Below are 16,729 nucleotides of genomic sequence, written 5' to 3'. Positions count from 1 at the left end.
TTTTCACACGTGGATCTCATTTCCAGAATGTGGCCTGGTGTACACCCATGTGCGCACGCCACATACCCAGGGTGGACAGGACGGGGAGACACCAGCACACACATAACGGCAGCTGTGTCTGCCTGCCGGTGGTGTTGTGGTTTTCATGTTTTTGGTTAAAATGGGCACAGTTTTGTAGAAAAGGAAGAGGAAGTTAACAGCCTGTGTTGAAATAAGGGGAAGGGCTGGCTTTTCCCCTGAATCGTGGGGAGTTTTACCTGAGTCCGAGCTGGGGCCAGAGCCACCCTCCAGCCTCGGGGTAGGTGTCGGGGATATGAGGGTCTGAGAAGAGGCGGCAGTGACGTTGACCTTGAAGATGGGAGTCACTATGGAGACTTGAGCAGCTCTGTGGTCAGGCCCACACATGGTCCAGAAACAGCCTTTGAGCCTCTCCTCTGGGTCCAGGGAACCCAGCCTCCTTCTCCCCTCATGTGTCCCCCACCTGGACAAGCATAGCCCCCTGACCTGCTGGGGGTATGCACTCCCAGTCTGCCTTCCCCAAAGCTGCCACCAGAGGGCGCCCACGAGCACCTGAGTCCAACCCCTCCTCTGCCCACAGCTCCCCAGAGGCTCCCACCTTCCTGGGGTCAAGGATCTCACAGCCCTCTTTCTTGGCTGAAGCCGTGGAGTTCAAGCCATACCCCCTGTACTGCCTGCCTCCCCCAGGCTTCCTCTCCCAGCTGCACATGTCTCTGTACTTTGTTCTCTGCTCCCCAAAACCAAAGCCCCCGATGCAGGGACCCTGACACAAAGGCACTGAGAACGGTGTGGACAGGCCCTGGATCAGGGGTCTCCTCCAGTGGAGCCCAGGAAGCAGGTGGACCCCTCGGGAGCTCCCAGGCCCAGAGCAGGGAGCCCGCTGCTGGAACCCCAGTGTGGAGCTGCACCAGGCACCCCGATGTCTGGCCAGGGCCTCCCCAAAGCCTGGGCTTGGGCTGGCCAGTGGGCTTGACCTTCATACAGCCATCACCCTTTCCCCCCATATCAGGTTGAATGGTGTCCTTCCAAATTCACAGCCATGCAGAACTTCGGAACATGTCCTTATGTGGAAACGGCATCTGCAGGTGGAGTTGGCATGCTGACTGAAACAGGATGCGCCCTAAACCCAAAGACGGACGCGTGCTTATGAGACGTCAGAAGAGATGGCCACGCGACCCTGAGGCCGGGAGCTGGGGGACACACGGGACACACACTGCCTCCAGGGCTGGGGGGTAATGGACCCCAGCTGTATTGTGGTACGCCACCCCCACCCCCCACCATGATCTATCAGCCCTGAGCTGGCTGTCACCGTCGTGTTGCCATGGGGCGAGTGATGGTCCCAGCCAGGGGCAGGAAGGACACCGACTCTGCTCTTTATACAGACATGAGGCCCCCCCCCCCGCAAGAAATGCATACGACCCTCAGGGGGTCTGTCCAGACCCTGAGGCCCCAGCCCCAACAGGACACGCGATGCTGTGGTTTGTTATGGCTTTATTTCTCATCGTCTGGCCGCATCCCACAAGCAGCCTGAGCTCCACCCAGTCAGTGGCCCTGACCATGCCACCCGGGGAGGAAGGACACTCACTCGGCATCCCCAACCGGTCCCTGGCTCACACATTCACACCCGGGGAAGGGTGGGCCGCCAGCACCGCATCACCCTAGAGAGGGCCGGGCACTGGGTAAACGGTCTGGGGCAGACGGGCCACCGGACAGGGAGGGGCAAGGAACCTGCAGCCCCCACGCCTGCCCCTCCCAGGCCTGCCAGATAGTCACTTGTTCCCTCCAGTGGGTGGTAGGTGGCTTCGGGAGGGAGCCAGTCCCCGGCCCCTCTGAATCGGAAGGCTGGCGGGCGTTCCCTGGTGGCCAGTAGGCCCCTGGAGTCCCTCCTCCTGGACTCTGAGTCCCCAGCACTTGACAAGTCATTGATTATATTGCTAATGAATGGGTACACCTGGGTCTCCCTGAGGTCACTCCCAGCCCTGCTTGCCTCCCCTGCCTCACCCCTTCCCAGGGGCTCAGGCCTGGACCTGCCCCTCCAGGTCCCAGGATGAGCTCCCCTGTGGTCACGTCCCCTCTGGGGATATGGGGGAACACGCTCCCCTTGAAGGCGACCTCCTCCTTGCAGATGAGGAAACCGAGGCCCTGGGACAGGGGCAGAGGGCCTGCCTCCACCCCCAGGGCTCCTCAGGAGAACAGGCTGAGCAGGAGCCCCAAGGAGAGGTGGGCGGGGCTCCCGGGCAGGGGGAGGGGCAGAGGAACCCAGAGGCAGGGTGAGAGGGCCGACAGGGAGGGTGCCAGGTGTCCAGGGCCCCAGCTGACCAGGGGCTTCAGACAGTCCAGAGGCCACCCCCTGAGCTGGCTCCCCTGAGCTGGGATGGGGGGTGTGGAGGCGGTGCACAAGGCTACGAGGGAGGGGCCGGAACCCAGAGACCCAGAGGCCCTGTGGCACACTCTCCAGACAGGAAAGAAGGGAGAGCCCGGGTTACTGGAGCACGCGGGGGTGGGGGTTGGGGGGTGGTCTGGGAATGCGGAGGGCAGCCTCGAGGTCAGAACAGAGCCAGCGTGGTGGAGGGCTGGAGGTTTGGGGGCTTCCTTGGCCTGCGACTGCCAGGTCCAGGGTCAGCGTCTTAGGCGAGGGTGATGCCCAAGGCCACGCTGGGCGCCTCTCCTCTTTCCTGGCCATGGCTTATGCCCCAGGGCCATGGGGCTGACTCCAGGGTGGGGGGCTCATCCACACATTTGTCCCCGAGTCTGTGGCCTGGCCCCAGACCTCCACTGACACTCCTCCAGGGGAGCGCAAAGGACAAAAAAGAGAAAGAAGCCCCCAAGTCCTCAAGAGCAACACAGAAAAGCTCTGTAATTCAGGGTTTCGGCCACCGAGGGGGAGGCCCTGCCCTCCAGGTGAGGCGGGGATGTCAGCCTGGTCACTGCGTCTTGGCCTTCAGCAGTCTCTGAACTGTTTTGTATAAGAGGTCGAAGTGCTGGGGGCAGTGGGAGGACTCCAGTGAGACCAGGGGAAAAGGGCCACCCGGTGGGCTCCCACAAGGACCCTCCTCCTGCCGCCCCCTGCTTACCTGGACTGCCGTGTAGGCCATCCCGAGGTAGGCACCAATGCAGACGGCTAGGAGCAGGTCGAAGATGGCTGGCTTGACCCTGGGGATGGGAGGGGGCGGTGGAGGCGGTCAGCCAGCTGCTCCCAGCTGTCCCGAGGACCCAGGCCCCTGGGCGGTGACAGGGCGCTCACCTGTAGGCGTTCATCACCTGCTTCAGCTGGTCGTAGAAGACAAACTCGGGGTCCCTGGCAAGAGAGCACTTGCTCAGCAGGCTCACCCCGACATTGGAGCCACCCGAAGTCCCACTAGGCCAGGAACACAGCAGCGGGGAGGACGCTGGGTGTGTCTATGGGGGGTTGTCTGTCCTAGGGAAGGACATCCTTTTTTCTGAACTAACATCTTTTCTATGGCTTTCTGGGCCAACAACTCTCTAAGAACAAAGTGTGGTGACTGTGGAAATTCTCTGGTCTCGTTTCTATAGAGGGAGAATGATCACAGCTGAGGACTCTGAAGCCCCAGCAGCTGCATAGCTGTGGGTCCACTGTGACCCTCAGTTTCTTCTTCTTCTGTTCAAGAGCTCTGTCTCCCTGGAGTGCCACAAATTGGGGGGAAGATGGAGAGCCAGTGAGTGGCACTGAGCTGTCTGTGGAGGAAGAGGGGTGTCTCCTGCCTGAGGGTCACCCACACCCTTCCTCAGTCCTAATTCATCCCAACCAGGGAACGTGGAAGAATCAAACAGAAAGAAGACAAAACCCAGGAGGCCTGCAGTGGGCAGGAGCATTCCGAGGGCAGGAGGGGGCCAGGGCACAGAAGGATCACAGAGGGTGGGCAGGGGTACAGGGCTGCCAGATAAAACATGGGGCTTCAGTTCTGTGAGGACTGAAGATAAAGACGACACGGCTTTCAGTCTAAGTGTGTCCCAGACACCGCGTGAGAGGCACTTATGCTGGGATAGTTCGTCCACCTGGAGCTCAGATTTCATAGGGCGCCTGCACTGCTCACTCCTCCTGTGACATTTTGCCCTGAGTTTCCATTTGCTCCATCTGGTTCCAGGGTGTGGCAGGGAGACCCTGGAAGGGCCCTCTGCCAGCTGGGGGCAGGGGCTGCGCCTGGTCTCACCGCTTGTCGGCCTTAACGTGGTGCGGTTTGACCTCCTTCAGGTAGCGACTGAGGTAGTGCTCCAGCGTGCTGAGGAACGTGCCGTCCTTGTCCACTAGCTGGGCGGCCCGTGGTTGGGTGGTCAGCCAGTCCATCACCGAGTCCAGCTGCTCCTGCTGGATCTGCTGCGGGGACGCGGCGGTGGTCAAAGGACCCCCCACACACTCCCACCATGCCCCCGAGCCCACCCACCCGCCAGCCAGGCCATTACCATCTGCTCTGTGAAGACCGGCATGTCCGGGGGCGTTCCCTGCAGAGAGAGGCGGGGCGGGGCTGAGTTCAGACCCCCTTCAGGGCTTGCGGGGGCAGAGAAGGCGGCTAGCAGGTGGCCGGGGCTCACCTTCTCTGTCAGGTTGTAGATGACGCGGGTCAGGGCCTCAGCGATGAGCCTTGTGTTTCGGGTAAGGGTTTTCGAGTCAACCCGGGACCTTCGAGGATGGATTTTATTTCTTTATTTATTTTTACTTTATTTATTTAATTAGAGGCTAATTACTTTACAATACAATGACATGAATCAGCCACGGCTGTACATGTGTCCCCCCTCTCATCCTGAACTCCCCTCCCACCTGCCTTAGAGGGCAGATTTTACAAACATACTTATTTGGAAGTGGCATCAATCACCCAAAACCAAGAATGATCACATATGTATCTGATGATGAAAAGACAGAAAAAACAACAGCCTTCCCAGCGGATGGTCCTCCACCCCCCACCTCGGTCAGGCCCACCCCCTACAGGGCTGCCCGGGTGCCCAGCTGAGCCCTGAGGATGCCGTGGGCCTCAGTGACCAGACGGCTCTGGGCCCGTGTGCTCCTCCAGAACCTGGGGGTATGGGGGGCGGTCAGGACATCTGCCTCCGCCGGCTGCTGAGGACAGAGCTGAGGTAATGCCCTGTGGAGGGGCTATGGTGTCCCCCACACCCACGGCCGCCCAAACCCTGGGATGGGACCTAAGCTGGAGGCAGGGTGTCTGCAGACATGACTGGTTAATATGCAGTCACAGTGGAGCAGGGGGTCCCGAAGTCCATGGCTCTGTCCTCATAAGGAGGGGAGCCATGACAACGGAGACGAGGGCGGCAGCACAGCCACAAGCCCAGGGGCAGCGAGGGCTGAGGCCACACAGGACCAGAAGTGGGGAGCTTCAGAGGCGACACATCCTGACCCGAGTGGGCGTGGGGTGCAGGCTGCTGGGGGGGCAGGGTGAGGTGGCGGCCGCTGGCTCTCCCGGCGCCCTGCCCAATCAATTCTTCCCTCTCTTCTCCTGGCTCATGCCCTCGGTTCTGGTGCCCCCTCCTCCAGGAAGACTGACGGGCCCCGCTGGCTCGGTCTGATGGGGACAGGGGGGCTCTCACCTCACGTCCATGATGCTGCTGCGCTGGCCGTCGCGGTGGCTCTGCAGGTGGGACAGGGTGAAGGCGGGCAGCCGGCGGACGGCGAAGCGCTCGTGTTCCCAGGCCAGCATGTCCTCGGCCAGGTTGATCTTCTTGTGCACCATGGAGAACCGCACCTCGGGGAACTGGTGGGCGGCCACCTGCGAGGGGAGCCATGAGCCTCTGCCCGGTGCCCATGCACCACGCCCTGGCTTCACTGGCCTCTGTAGAGGTGGCCCCTGCCGCCCGATGGATCCCCAGTCCCTCCCCAACCTCCTGCTTCTGGAGCTTGAGGAGAAGCCCACCTGCCCACCGGAAACCCAACCGAGGCCCCAGGGTTCACACGGGCAGCTCCCATGTCCCTGCCCAGCCCCCACGGGGCGCCCACCGTCTCGAGTTCCCGCAGGAAGGCATGCTGCAGCGTCCCCTCCCTGGGCGGCTTGGACACGTGCAGGTGGAGGCTGTCCCCCCGGCCCACAGTGTCCAGGCAGAGGACGAAGGCCACGTTGTCCTGGAGCAGGCTGGAATCTGCAGACAGTGAGGGCTGGTGGGCGGGGGCTGTGGGGGAGCACCGGCGGCCCAGAGCCCACCCTGGCAGTGGGGGCTGCTCACCTGTGTGGTCCAGGTTGTCTTCCAGCCAGCGCTTGGTGCCCTGGTAGTTAAACTTTCCTCCTCCGGAAGCAAAGAACAGGAGGTTGTACCTGGCAGGGAGGAGTGGGGCCAGAGTTGACAGGTGGGAGTCCAGACTCCCAACAAGGAGGGGGTGGTCTCCCTGCTGAGTACCCAGTCCCACCCTGTCCTGGCACTGCTGACATCGGGGCATCCTGAGCGCTGCGGGCGCTGGGCACATCCCTGGCCCCCACAAATGTGTGCCAGGAGCCCCCTAGTCCAGACAACCACAGACATCCCAACTTCACCCAGTGTCTCCAGGGTGAGAAGGGACGCTCCAGAGACCTCTGAGTGGAGAGGTGGACCACTCAGAGTGGGCGGACCAATCAGACTGGGCAGACCAATCAGGAAACAGGAAGTGATGGAAACTCAGCACCACCTCCCTGAGTAGGAGTGAAGCCAGTGGGGTGGTGAAGGACCATATAACCGGGCCCCCACCCCAGCTGCACCCACCTCACCACAACCACGGCAGTGCTTATAAAAGAAACACACAAGTGTGACCCTGCCAACACCTTGATCTCAACACCCACCGCGCCCCCCCACCCCCCAATGGACTGTGAGCACAGTGCTTCTCAAGCCAGCTGCCTGAGAGCAGGCGTGGGGCCTGGGGTGTGAAGTTTGGGGAGACCCGCTGGCTACTAGGGCCCTGCTCTCCCAGGGCACTGTGCTGTGTGGACAAGTGCCCCTGTGAAGGACCGCAGTGTCCGGCACCAAGATGGGGAGATGCTTGTCTAAGTGATGATGACGAATTTGCAGGGGTTTCTGTCTCTTGCATCTGGAAGCAGCCCAGCCCCTGGGGGCACTCCTGGGGAAAGGGTAGGTGGATGGACCTGGAGGGGCGGGGCCTGACTGAACCAACTCTGAGATCCCAGGTCAGGACGACCCCAGCCCCGGGCCCTGTCACTCACGCCGCGTGGGTGCGCTTGTAGGTATACAGCCTGGAGAAGAGGCGGGCGAGCTCCAGCAGCACCGAGATACCACTCCCATTGGAGTCCGCGCCATGAGACAGCCACTGCAGGCAGGGACAAAGGGCACGCTCACCCCACCTCCATGTGCATCACCACCCACCTCCACCCCAGCCTGTGGCCGGCTCTGAACCCCACCCCACCCCACAATCTTACCTTCAGTCCTCTTTTCCAGTCCAGCTGGGATTGCTTCCTCTCCCCCCTAACCCCCAGCTCTGCCCAAACCTGACTGATGCACCCTTGGTGTGGCCCAACCCCTGCACACGTGGGAAGCTCCCCCAACCCTGCTACCCTGCAGCCTGAAGCTAGACTCCCCAGCTGGGCAGGAAGGGCATGGACATACCGGGGCCACCCCGAAAGCATCGTAGTGGGCCACGATGACGATGGTGGGCAGGTCCTCTCCACCCAGCCCAGTCAGTCGCCCCTGTAGAGACATGGGTGTGAAGGGCCTGCCCATAGGAAGCAACAGCCACCCTCACCTTGGGGGGCAGGGTTCTAGGCTCTGCAGGCTACACTGTGGGTACCAGTGGTCCAGTGGGCACGGTCACTTTCCAGTAAAACTTTATTTACAGAAACAGGCGGGTCAGGCTCTGCTGGGGGCCAAGATGCCAGCTGTTTCTCCACCTGGAAACCAGACCTACCCTTCACAGGCTGAGCTCCACTGATGGAGACCCTGCCCGTCCGTAAGACCCTGGCCGTAAGGACAGCACAGGAAGAGCCCTCTTGTGTAAACCGGCCCTCCGTCAAATACAACGAGGAGCAGTTGGGGAGACAGCCTGTCCAGAGCATTGCCTTAAGGGCATCAGGCGCTAAGGCCCTGCGGCCTTTACTCTCTGGATGGAGGGCTACCCTGCAAGGAGACAGCAGAGGCCTCCTGGTGCGGGGAGTGGGAACAAAACTGCTCGGAGCTTTTTGCTGGGGGAGCAGTGATAAAACCCCACATTTGCCCATGGAGAGAATGGAAGTGGGGGAGGACTTGGGAGCTTGCTCTGGCCTGGACACCTCCTGATGGGAGATGGGTGTCTGGATTTTTCTGCATTCTGCTTTAATTGCTGCCCTGAGCTCTCCTCTCTACCAGCTTAGAGAATGTTCCATGAAGGGAAAGGAGTGGCCACTCCAGGAGGCAGGGGTCAGGGAAGCAGGAGCTGGAGGAACCCCACCTACCCAGAGGCGGTGACCTGATCCCGTCACCTAAGAAGCAGCCCCTCCAGTGGGGACAGGAAATTAGGCACCAGGCACTTACCTCCACGCTGGTGATGAGCCAGTCACTCACGGCCTTGCTCTGGACCCCACTGGTGACCATCTGGAAGCCGTTGGCGGTGGCGGTGTGGAGCAGCACTGGATACAGGGCCAGGGAGGGTCAGCCTGAGCCCCGTGACTGCCCTGCAGCAGCTGGGGGGGAGGTCCCAGACCAAAATCTGGGTCCTCGTCACCCCAGACTCTAAGCGTTTGGTCTGAGCAAAAGCGGGACTGATCACATGGACAGAACACAATGTGATAACTGGACATGGGAGCGAGTCTGGGCATCCAGGACAAGGGCTGGGGAAACAATCTCCTGCTTCCCACGCGGAAGCCCATGTGTGCCCTTGCTCTGCTCTGCAGGGCCCCTTCCTAAATCACAGAGGGGTGCACACTGCCTCTGACCCAGCTTTCTAAGGATCACTTGAGCAGGGATGCCAAAACATGAGTTTCCCATCAGACAGCTCATGACCCTCCAGCCCAGCCCCAGAAGTGGAGATGGTGTGAGAACCCAGAGATTCATAAAGTTTTGTTCTCTCCAGAATCAGGAGAGAGTGTGCCCACTTTCCACGGTGTGAGCTAATGGTCCACTTCACCTGAGGGCAGGGGCTCCCTTAAAACGCCCAGGAGCTCACCCTGCCTCGAATCCTTCTGTTCTTTATACATTTAAACATTTAAAAACACAACTGTAGGGATTCTCTGGTGGCTCACTGGTAATGATCACACCCGCCAGTGCTAAGGACGAGGATTCAATCCCTGGTCCGGGAGGATTCAATCCCTGGTCCGGGAAGATTCCTCCCTGCGGGTGGCGGCTGCAAGATGCGATCTGTGATGCCCGGTGCCCCCACGGTTAAGCATGTGTTGGCTTGCAAAGGGGAGCCCTAGAAACAGCACAGCGCAGCCCATCCACGCGCCCTCCGCCCTGCAGCAACCCCCACCAGCCCACCTTCAGCGGCGGAGGCGGAGCCCTGGGAGGCGGAGGCAGCCTGCGTCTGCTCATAGATGGACAGCAAGGCATCGTCCTCCACGGCAAAGTACACGGGGACGATGGTCTCCATGGCCAGCATCTCAGGCTCAATCTCCATGAATTGCTGCGAGAGAGGCACGTGTTCGCTCTGCGGTGTGTGTGGGGGAAGGGGGCCCGGAGGGAGAGAGGGGACCACAGGGCGAGGCAGGGCTCACCCGGACGACGTCCTGCGGCACAGCGGCCATGGTCCGCGGTAGGATGATGACCACAGCGCCGGCAGACTGGTGCAGGGCGCGCTGGTAGCGCTCGTACGAGAAGTCCAGCAGCCGCACGAGCACGCAGCGCCGGCTCAGCACGTCCGCGTCGATGGTGCGCGCCTCTGTGTTGAGCACCGCGTTCCGCGTGCCTGTGGGGACGGGACCCTGAGTGGGGTGCCGGACCCCCGCCGGCCACCAGCCCGCCGCACACCCACCCCAACCCCGGGGACTCGCGAGGCCTTCCGGGGACTCACGGGGCCTTCCGAGAACCTTCTCCCTGGGCCAACCTCCCCTCCACACCCACATTCCTAGACCACGGCCCTACCGGCTGTCCCTGCTCTCGCACTCGCTTCTCCGCACTACACCCCTGCTGCAGTCATCCCCCAGAAAGTGATGTCCCTGTCCACTCAGCCACCCTGCAACCACGTGCAGGTTGCCCACTGGGCAGGGCAATGAGTCTCCACCCCATGTTCCTGAAGCAGCTCAGGGGGCTGGTGCCCTCAACCCACCCGACTGAGGCAGCCACCTGCCCCCACCCTCAGGCCAGACCCTCAGCAAGAGCACTAGGACTGGAACTCAGTTCGTCTTGCTCCCCCAGTCCTTCACCACTGGCTTCCCCACGGTTTCAGGACCCGCAGGGCTGACAGGTGCCTGCTGAACAAACCCAACCCCCAGCCTCCTGCCCTGCCCAGATTGTCCTGAGATGCCCAGCAGTTTCCCCAGCACCCACGCCACTCCAGGGTCCAGACACCAGCAGAGGGAGCCCCCAAGCTAAGAGGCTGCACCTTCCCACCCCCAGGTTCCCAATGTCCTGGGGAAAACCCAAACCCTGCCCTCTCCAGGCCGACCCGCACCCAGCCCCCAGGCAACTAGCCTGGGGTTCCAGGGGCACGAACCTTGTTCACTGCAGTGCGAACCCAGCATCACCTAGCAACTACCAGCCTGGTGCACTCAGGACGCGGAATGAATGTACGAATGCTTGGTCTCCCCAAGGCCCCTCAGGAGGGCAAGCGCCAGGGTTTGTCCACCTTCTTCCAAGGTCAGGGCCACACTGTAGCCTGTGGGCCATCCTGGGCGCTATAGGGTACAGGGCAGCCTCCCTGGCCCCCACACCCTTGTTGCCAGGACCCCCTTAGATGTGGTAACCACAGACGACCCCAGACATGGCCCCGTGTCCCCTGGAAGCAGGGCCACCCAGATTTTTCTCAAGAAAGATCCAGAGAATCAGGTAGGAAGTGAGAAGCTGCCTCCTGGAGTGGACCCTGCCTTGCTCACAAGCTTATTCCAGGCAACTGATTCCTTCCCACCAGAGTGGAAGGGGCAGGTTGTAACCAGGATTGTGTAGCCAAAGTGAAAGTCGCTCAGTTGTATTTGACTTTGCGACCCCATGGACTGTAGCCCACCAGGCTCCTCTGTTGATGGGATTTCCCAAGCAAGAATACTGGAGTGGGTTGTCATTTTCTCTTCCAGGGGATCTTCCCAAACCAGGGATTGAACCCAGGTCTCCTGCATCACAGGCAGATTCTTTACTGTCTGAGCCACCAGGGAAGCCCACTGTTCTAAGGCTGGTGGGGCCCCTCACACACAGAGCACTGCTGCCCTGAGAGCTGAAGGGGAAAGAAGCAGAGCAGACGTTTGATGCAGCACACGGACTCCCGTGGTTGCACTGCCTGGGTGCACAGCCCCTGGAGGCCAGCCCTCGGGGCCCTCTGTCCTCCCTGGACAGAGGGGACGGGGGGGCTCGGGCAGGCCCCCTCAACTGCTGGGGCCACTAGCACTCAGCAGGATGCTGCTGAAACTCCAGATTCTTAAGTCAGACCTCCCAGATGACAAAGGCACACAGTGCCCAAAATGTCTCACAGGCCCCGGCTGAGCTGGGATACACAAAGCAAGCACGCTAGTCCTCCTACACTGGGGGCAGGTGTGGCCCCAGGGCCTCCACCCTGAGCCCCTCACAGTAAGTGTCAAGAAAACAATGCAAACAGGTCTGTTTCCCCACGGGAGCTGGACCGTGCTGCCTGGAGGACGAGGCGCCGGGTGAGGGGACACTGGCGTCCTTGGGGACATACCAAGCCCCACGGAGCCTCAGGCTCAGACAGGGGTCAGGGTCCCCCCACCCCACTGCTCTGCAGGAATGCACTGGCCAGCAGAAGGGTCGCTTCCTACAGCCCATCCTGAGGGCCCGTCCTGGGGAGGGGACCAGCAGGACACAGAAGGGACGGTGTCCCAGGTGGGAAAGGACAGGGCTGTCTCGGGGCAGGGGCCAGTGACCAAGGGAGTTGGGCTGTGCGGCCCAGCCAGGGGCCTCCATGCTTCTCCCCACCCCTCCAGGGCCCCGCTTCTGCTTTAGGGTGACAGGGGAGCCCCCAAGGGCCTGGTAGGGGAGGGCAGTAGAGACCTTCAGGAGCCCTTGAAACTCGCCCCACCTGTCCCAGCCGCAGCCTCCCGGGGGTGGCTCAGATGTCACCTCGGTGTGGGGACACACAGGGCCACCTGTGGAGCCTACTGTGACCCGCTTTCCAGAAGGAGGATGACGGCCAGAGAGGGGAAGGAGGGGGTGAGAGCAGAGTCAGGCTGACGCCAGACGCCCAAGTGCCCTGTCAGAGGCCAAGCACCCCAAAAGCAGAGACCGCCTTGGTTGGCGCGAGGCTGAAGTCTGAGAGGCCTGTTGCCCCTGCGTCACGACGGGCTCTGGACACCTGGATGGGAAGTTGCAGGTCCCCACGATGGGACCAGATCTGAACGGAGGTCGCAGACTTCAATCGAAGGCATATCCTCTCTCCCTGCAGTGGCACTAGTCTTACGCAGTGCAAAGCCACTGACTGTAGGCATGGAGGAGTGCCAATAAAACTTTATTTACAAACAGGGGCGGAGAGCCCATCCTGGTGCCCGGCGCGAGTGCCCATGTCCCCGCCTACCAGAGCCCCCAAGGGCCAAGTGGGATGGGCATGAGCGGCCCAGCCCAGGGAGGCCGGAGTCCGTTGTGGGAGGGTAGGGAGGAAGGCCACACCCAGGGCCCAGCTCACACCCCAGCTCAAAGAGCACACAGCCTCTCCTGCCGGTTTCTCAAGAGGTGTGGAGAGAGGACAGGAAGTTGGGAAATGAGACTCAGAGGAGGGGCATGTGTGATGCTGGGGATCCTGCAATCAGCGATGACCCAGCAGAGGAGCTCTCAGGTGCCCCGCCACTGGGAGGGAGCTGGGGTTCCCTGCTCCACCGGACCATCCCACAGCATCTCCCCAGGCAGTGGCAGGCGCCCCACATCCCCACCAATGGGGACACTGCCAGGTGGGACCAGGGTGGGGGTACAGATGTGTGAGCCAAGATGGGTGGGCACCCTGCCAGGCCCCTCTGCTCATCCCTGAGCCCACTCAGTGTCTGGCAAAGATGGGGGCCAGGAAGGAGGGCGTGTGGGGTGAGGGAGTCACGGGGTCAGAAAAAAGAATAGGAAGGAATCAAGGACTGGGGGCAAAGGACTCAGAGAGAGGAGGGGAGGAGGAGAGGGAGAGAGTATTGAAGGTTCCGAGGGCCCATGTGGAGGACGAGGCAGAAATGGCTCTGTGATCAGGGTTGGAGTGTCAGGAAGCACCCGTCTGGGCAAGGACAGGGGGCCATATCAGCAAGCAGGCCAGCACTGGGCAGGCAGCAGGAGACACGGGGCATCCAGGCGGCAGATTACAGCTGCCCAAGGGGCCGGGGCAGAGCTGGGTGTGCTAGGAGAGCTCGCAGCAAGGCTCCCAGTGTGAGACAGGACAGGGGAGTGACACGGTGAGGGAAGGACCTGCGAGCTGATCTGGAGAGAGCTAGGATCCTGCCAACGGGATGGCGGAATCCTCCAGACCGGGACAGAGCCACCAGTCACACGTGGCTATTCAAAATTATGATGATGAAATGCCAAAGTCATCCCAAAGGGCCACCTGTGACACCATTGGCATAGACCCTCTTCCCAGGGGGATGCCAACAACACATATAAACTGCCCACTCCTTAGGGACTCCTGGCCTACCACCCCACTAGAGAGGAGTCTGGGGTCTGCAGCCAACACTGTAACCCTGAGTTCTCCCCCTTGGCACTGCTGACAATCTGGCCAAGATAATTTTATAAGTGAGGTTGTCCTGGGCACGGTGAGGTGTGGGGCAGCACCCCTGGCCCGGCTCCACTAAATGCCAGGAGCCTGTCAATCATGACGACCCAAAGTCATCACTCAGGGACCTGTGGATCGACAACCACTGCACTAAACAGAAATGATGTAACTGGGGTGAAAGGGGGTCTGAGGGGGACGTCTCCAGACACCGGGGCTCCCCAAGGACCTGGCAGTGGCGAGGGGTCCAGGGGACTCAGGTTGGGCCTGATGTTCCAACAAGAGAGGCCAGTCCAAGAGAACCAGGACTCAGAGATGAGGGGACAGGGGCACTGGGGAGGGGAAGCCCTCATGGCGTGGACGGGCCTTGCTTGCCGGGGGCCTAAGACACCAAGTTGGGAGAGAAACCAGAGGCCAGAAGGTTCTGGAACACCAGATACAGCAAGGCCGGGAAAAGAGAGGACACTTTCGAAAGACTTTAACAGATGAGGGGGCAAGGCTGAGGAACAGAAGCTAGGCAGGATCCAGGCCTTGGAGGCCTGCAATCCTGGGGAGAAGGAGCAGCAAGGGGGCTTCCAGGAAGCTGAGGGGTGGGTGCGCTCCCAAGCAGGGAGCAGGACATGGGGTCCAACGGATTTCAGGAGCCCAAAGGCAGGAGAATTTCTGAGGAACCGAATTCATGAGCTGGGACCAGGGAGTAGGGAGGGCCTCGACATAGAGACAGGCTGGAGTGGGCGATCAGAGCTCTGAGCCTGAAAGCAGAGCAGAATGTGAGCACTAGATAAAGTGCACCCGGGTGCTGAAGGGCTGTGTAGGGTTGGCCAGCTTAGCCTGGAAGAACGGCGCTGAGAGGCTCCACTCCAAATCAAGGAGGCCCAAGGCGGGCGTTCTGTTCCAGCTGGGGACTGGGGATAGAGAAGGGACCCAGGAGGTCAGGAGCAGCGACAGTGTGGCCTGAGGCTGGGAAGGAGTTCTGCGTTCTGGAGCAGGTAGCCCTTGTTGGGGACGGGGCCAGAGGGCTGTGGGAGCCAGTGCGGTGGGTCCCTGGGACACTGGACAGAGAGCGAGGGGCCCAGCAGCGGTCCAGGTATCCAGGCTCGGACTTGCCTGGAGCTCCGGTAAAGGGTCTGGCAGCCCAAGTGAAGTCTGCAAGCTGGACTCCTGCTGGACGTGTGGGAGAGGCAGGTCCTGAGGCCCAGGGCGCAGAGACCGAACCGCGGGAAGGTGCATCCCGGCCGGCATAGGCCGGGGCCCTAGGGAGGCGGGAGGCTGGGCGGGAGGTCAGGGCCCCAGCGGGGAGGCTGTGCTGGGGGAGACCAAGAGCCCAGGAGAAGAGCTGGGCCCACGGGGGAGGCCAGGGGCCCGGGTCCACGCACCGTAGGGTTGCCCCTGTAGGTCGTACTGCTGCATGCGGTACACGGTGAACTCGTGCGCCGCATCGGCGGCGGGCAGCGGCGGTGCGACGAGCAGCAGCACCGCGGGCAGGAAGACGATGAAGCCGAGAGGCAGACACGACGCCTTCAGCATATTCTCCAGCACCTCGCCCGCTTCCTCCAGCATCCTGGCCAGCGGCGGGGCCGCGCGGGGCGGCGGCGGAGTCGGGACGGCGGTGGCGGTGGCTCCCGCGGACTCACCGCGGCATGGGTAGGCGCCGGGGTCCTGCGGGCGCCGCGCGGGGCAGCCCGCGCCCGGCCCGGGGTCCTGCCGGCACCGCCGAGGGCCACCTGTCCGCCGCGCTGCCTACTGGGAGTTGTAGTCTTCCCGGCGCGTGGAGCCACATGGGAGCTGTGGGCCCATTCTGTTACTCCCTAATAGAGAAAGCTGTGGTGGCTGTCTGGCTAAAGTTTCGCTTTAACTCCAAGTCAGAAAATACGGAGACTTTAAAACAAACTATTAGCAGTGTAACTTACTGAAACCCTGCCTTTGCTGTGGGAGAAAGGCGAGGGACAGGATGAAGAGAGGTTGTACAGGAGGTGACCTTGCGACCCGGAAGAAAGTTGGAAATAAGGAAGAGAGGAGCGGACCTGTTGCGCTAGGACTCCTGGGAATTGTGGTCTCGAGCAAGCATAAGGGGTCATGGGAGCTGAAGTCTTCCCCTGTCTGAGAAAAATCACTTAAAAGTACCAAAGAATATAGATGTTAAATTGCCTGAGGGCAAAGACTTGTGTTTTCTTTGTTCACTGATGTATTCCTCAGAACTTGACCCAAGGCCGGGCACACAACGGGTGGGTTATATAATTTTTGGATAAATGAATGAAAGAAGAATCAAAAAATCATGACAGGTTCCTAAAAGGGAGTGTCGCAATGGATTATGGGACTTGTAGTCTGCAACCTGGCGTTGTGCTGCGGTTAATGATATATTATTTATACTTAGGCTTAATTATATTTGGGGCATACTCATAGTAAAAAAGTTACTCGTTGATAACCAGAAATTCAAATTCTACTGAGTGTCTTAAATTAATATTTTCTAATCTGCCCACCCTAAGAACCCAATTGTCCCTGGGTCAGAGGCCTTAAGGGTCATCAGTAACTCATATCCTCTGTACGGATGAGAAGGCTGAGGCCACAGTGTGCAGAACACAATGGCCCTGGCCCCTAGGTTCCGGTACTATTGCCTAAAGAGTTGAGCTTCCCTTCTGTCCCAAGTGAAAGGAGGCAGTTGTGTTGATTAATAACATGAGTTCAAGTCCCAGCTCCTCCACTTCCCAGCTGTGTGACTTTGGGCAAGTCCCTTCACCTATCTGAGCCTGTATTTCCTCAACTGCCTGCCGAATACGATGATAAATAATCAAACACTCTTCCCATGCTCCTCAGAGGTGTGTGAGGATTCAGTAAGATAATTCACGTGAATGCACTTTGAAAGGATGAGGCATACATGAAGCGCTCAATAAATGCGGGTATTACGAGAATGCACCAAGCTCATGCAGCCTTGGAGCTGCTGCATCTGCTCTTCCTGCA

General features: G+C 60.6%; 1 protein-coding gene across 2 annotated transcripts; it reads right to left on the bottom strand.

Moving 5' to 3' along the window:
• Nucleotides 1-1,492: 1,492 nt before the first annotated feature.
• Nucleotides 1,493-15,455, bottom strand: NCLN (nicalin). Of its 2 annotated transcripts, none has more exons than XM_040241911.1 (15): nucleotides 15,148-15,435; nucleotides 9,651-9,841; nucleotides 9,415-9,559; nucleotides 8,473-8,567; nucleotides 7,573-7,653; nucleotides 7,173-7,276; nucleotides 6,208-6,296; nucleotides 5,984-6,123; nucleotides 5,578-5,756; nucleotides 4,570-4,657; nucleotides 4,441-4,479; nucleotides 4,191-4,351; nucleotides 3,263-3,316; nucleotides 3,093-3,171; nucleotides 1,493-2,999 (listed from the first exon to the last, which is right to left on the bottom strand). In XM_040241911.1, exons 1-15 carry the CDS (start codon nucleotides 15,329-15,331, stop codon nucleotides 2,943-2,945), a joined length of 1,686 nt encoding a protein of 561 aa, XP_040097845.1. In that variant the 5' UTR covers nucleotides 15,332-15,435; the 3' UTR covers nucleotides 1,493-2,942. The 2 variants fall into 2 exon arrangements, with proteins under 2 accessions (XP_040097845.1, XP_040097844.1); XM_040241910.1 differs by having other exon boundaries at nucleotides 2,851-2,999; nucleotides 4,191-4,354; nucleotides 15,148-15,455.
• Nucleotides 15,456-16,729: the final 1,274 nt, after the last annotated feature.

This window comes from Oryx dammah, unplaced genomic scaffold (assembly GCF_014754425.2).
Source record: "Oryx dammah isolate SB20612 unplaced genomic scaffold, SCBI_Odam_1.1 HiC_scaffold_5, whole genome shotgun sequence".
Lineage (NCBI taxonomy): Eukaryota > Metazoa > Chordata > Mammalia > Artiodactyla > Bovidae > Oryx > Oryx dammah.
This window is presented reverse-complemented; position numbering and strand designations above follow the sequence as displayed.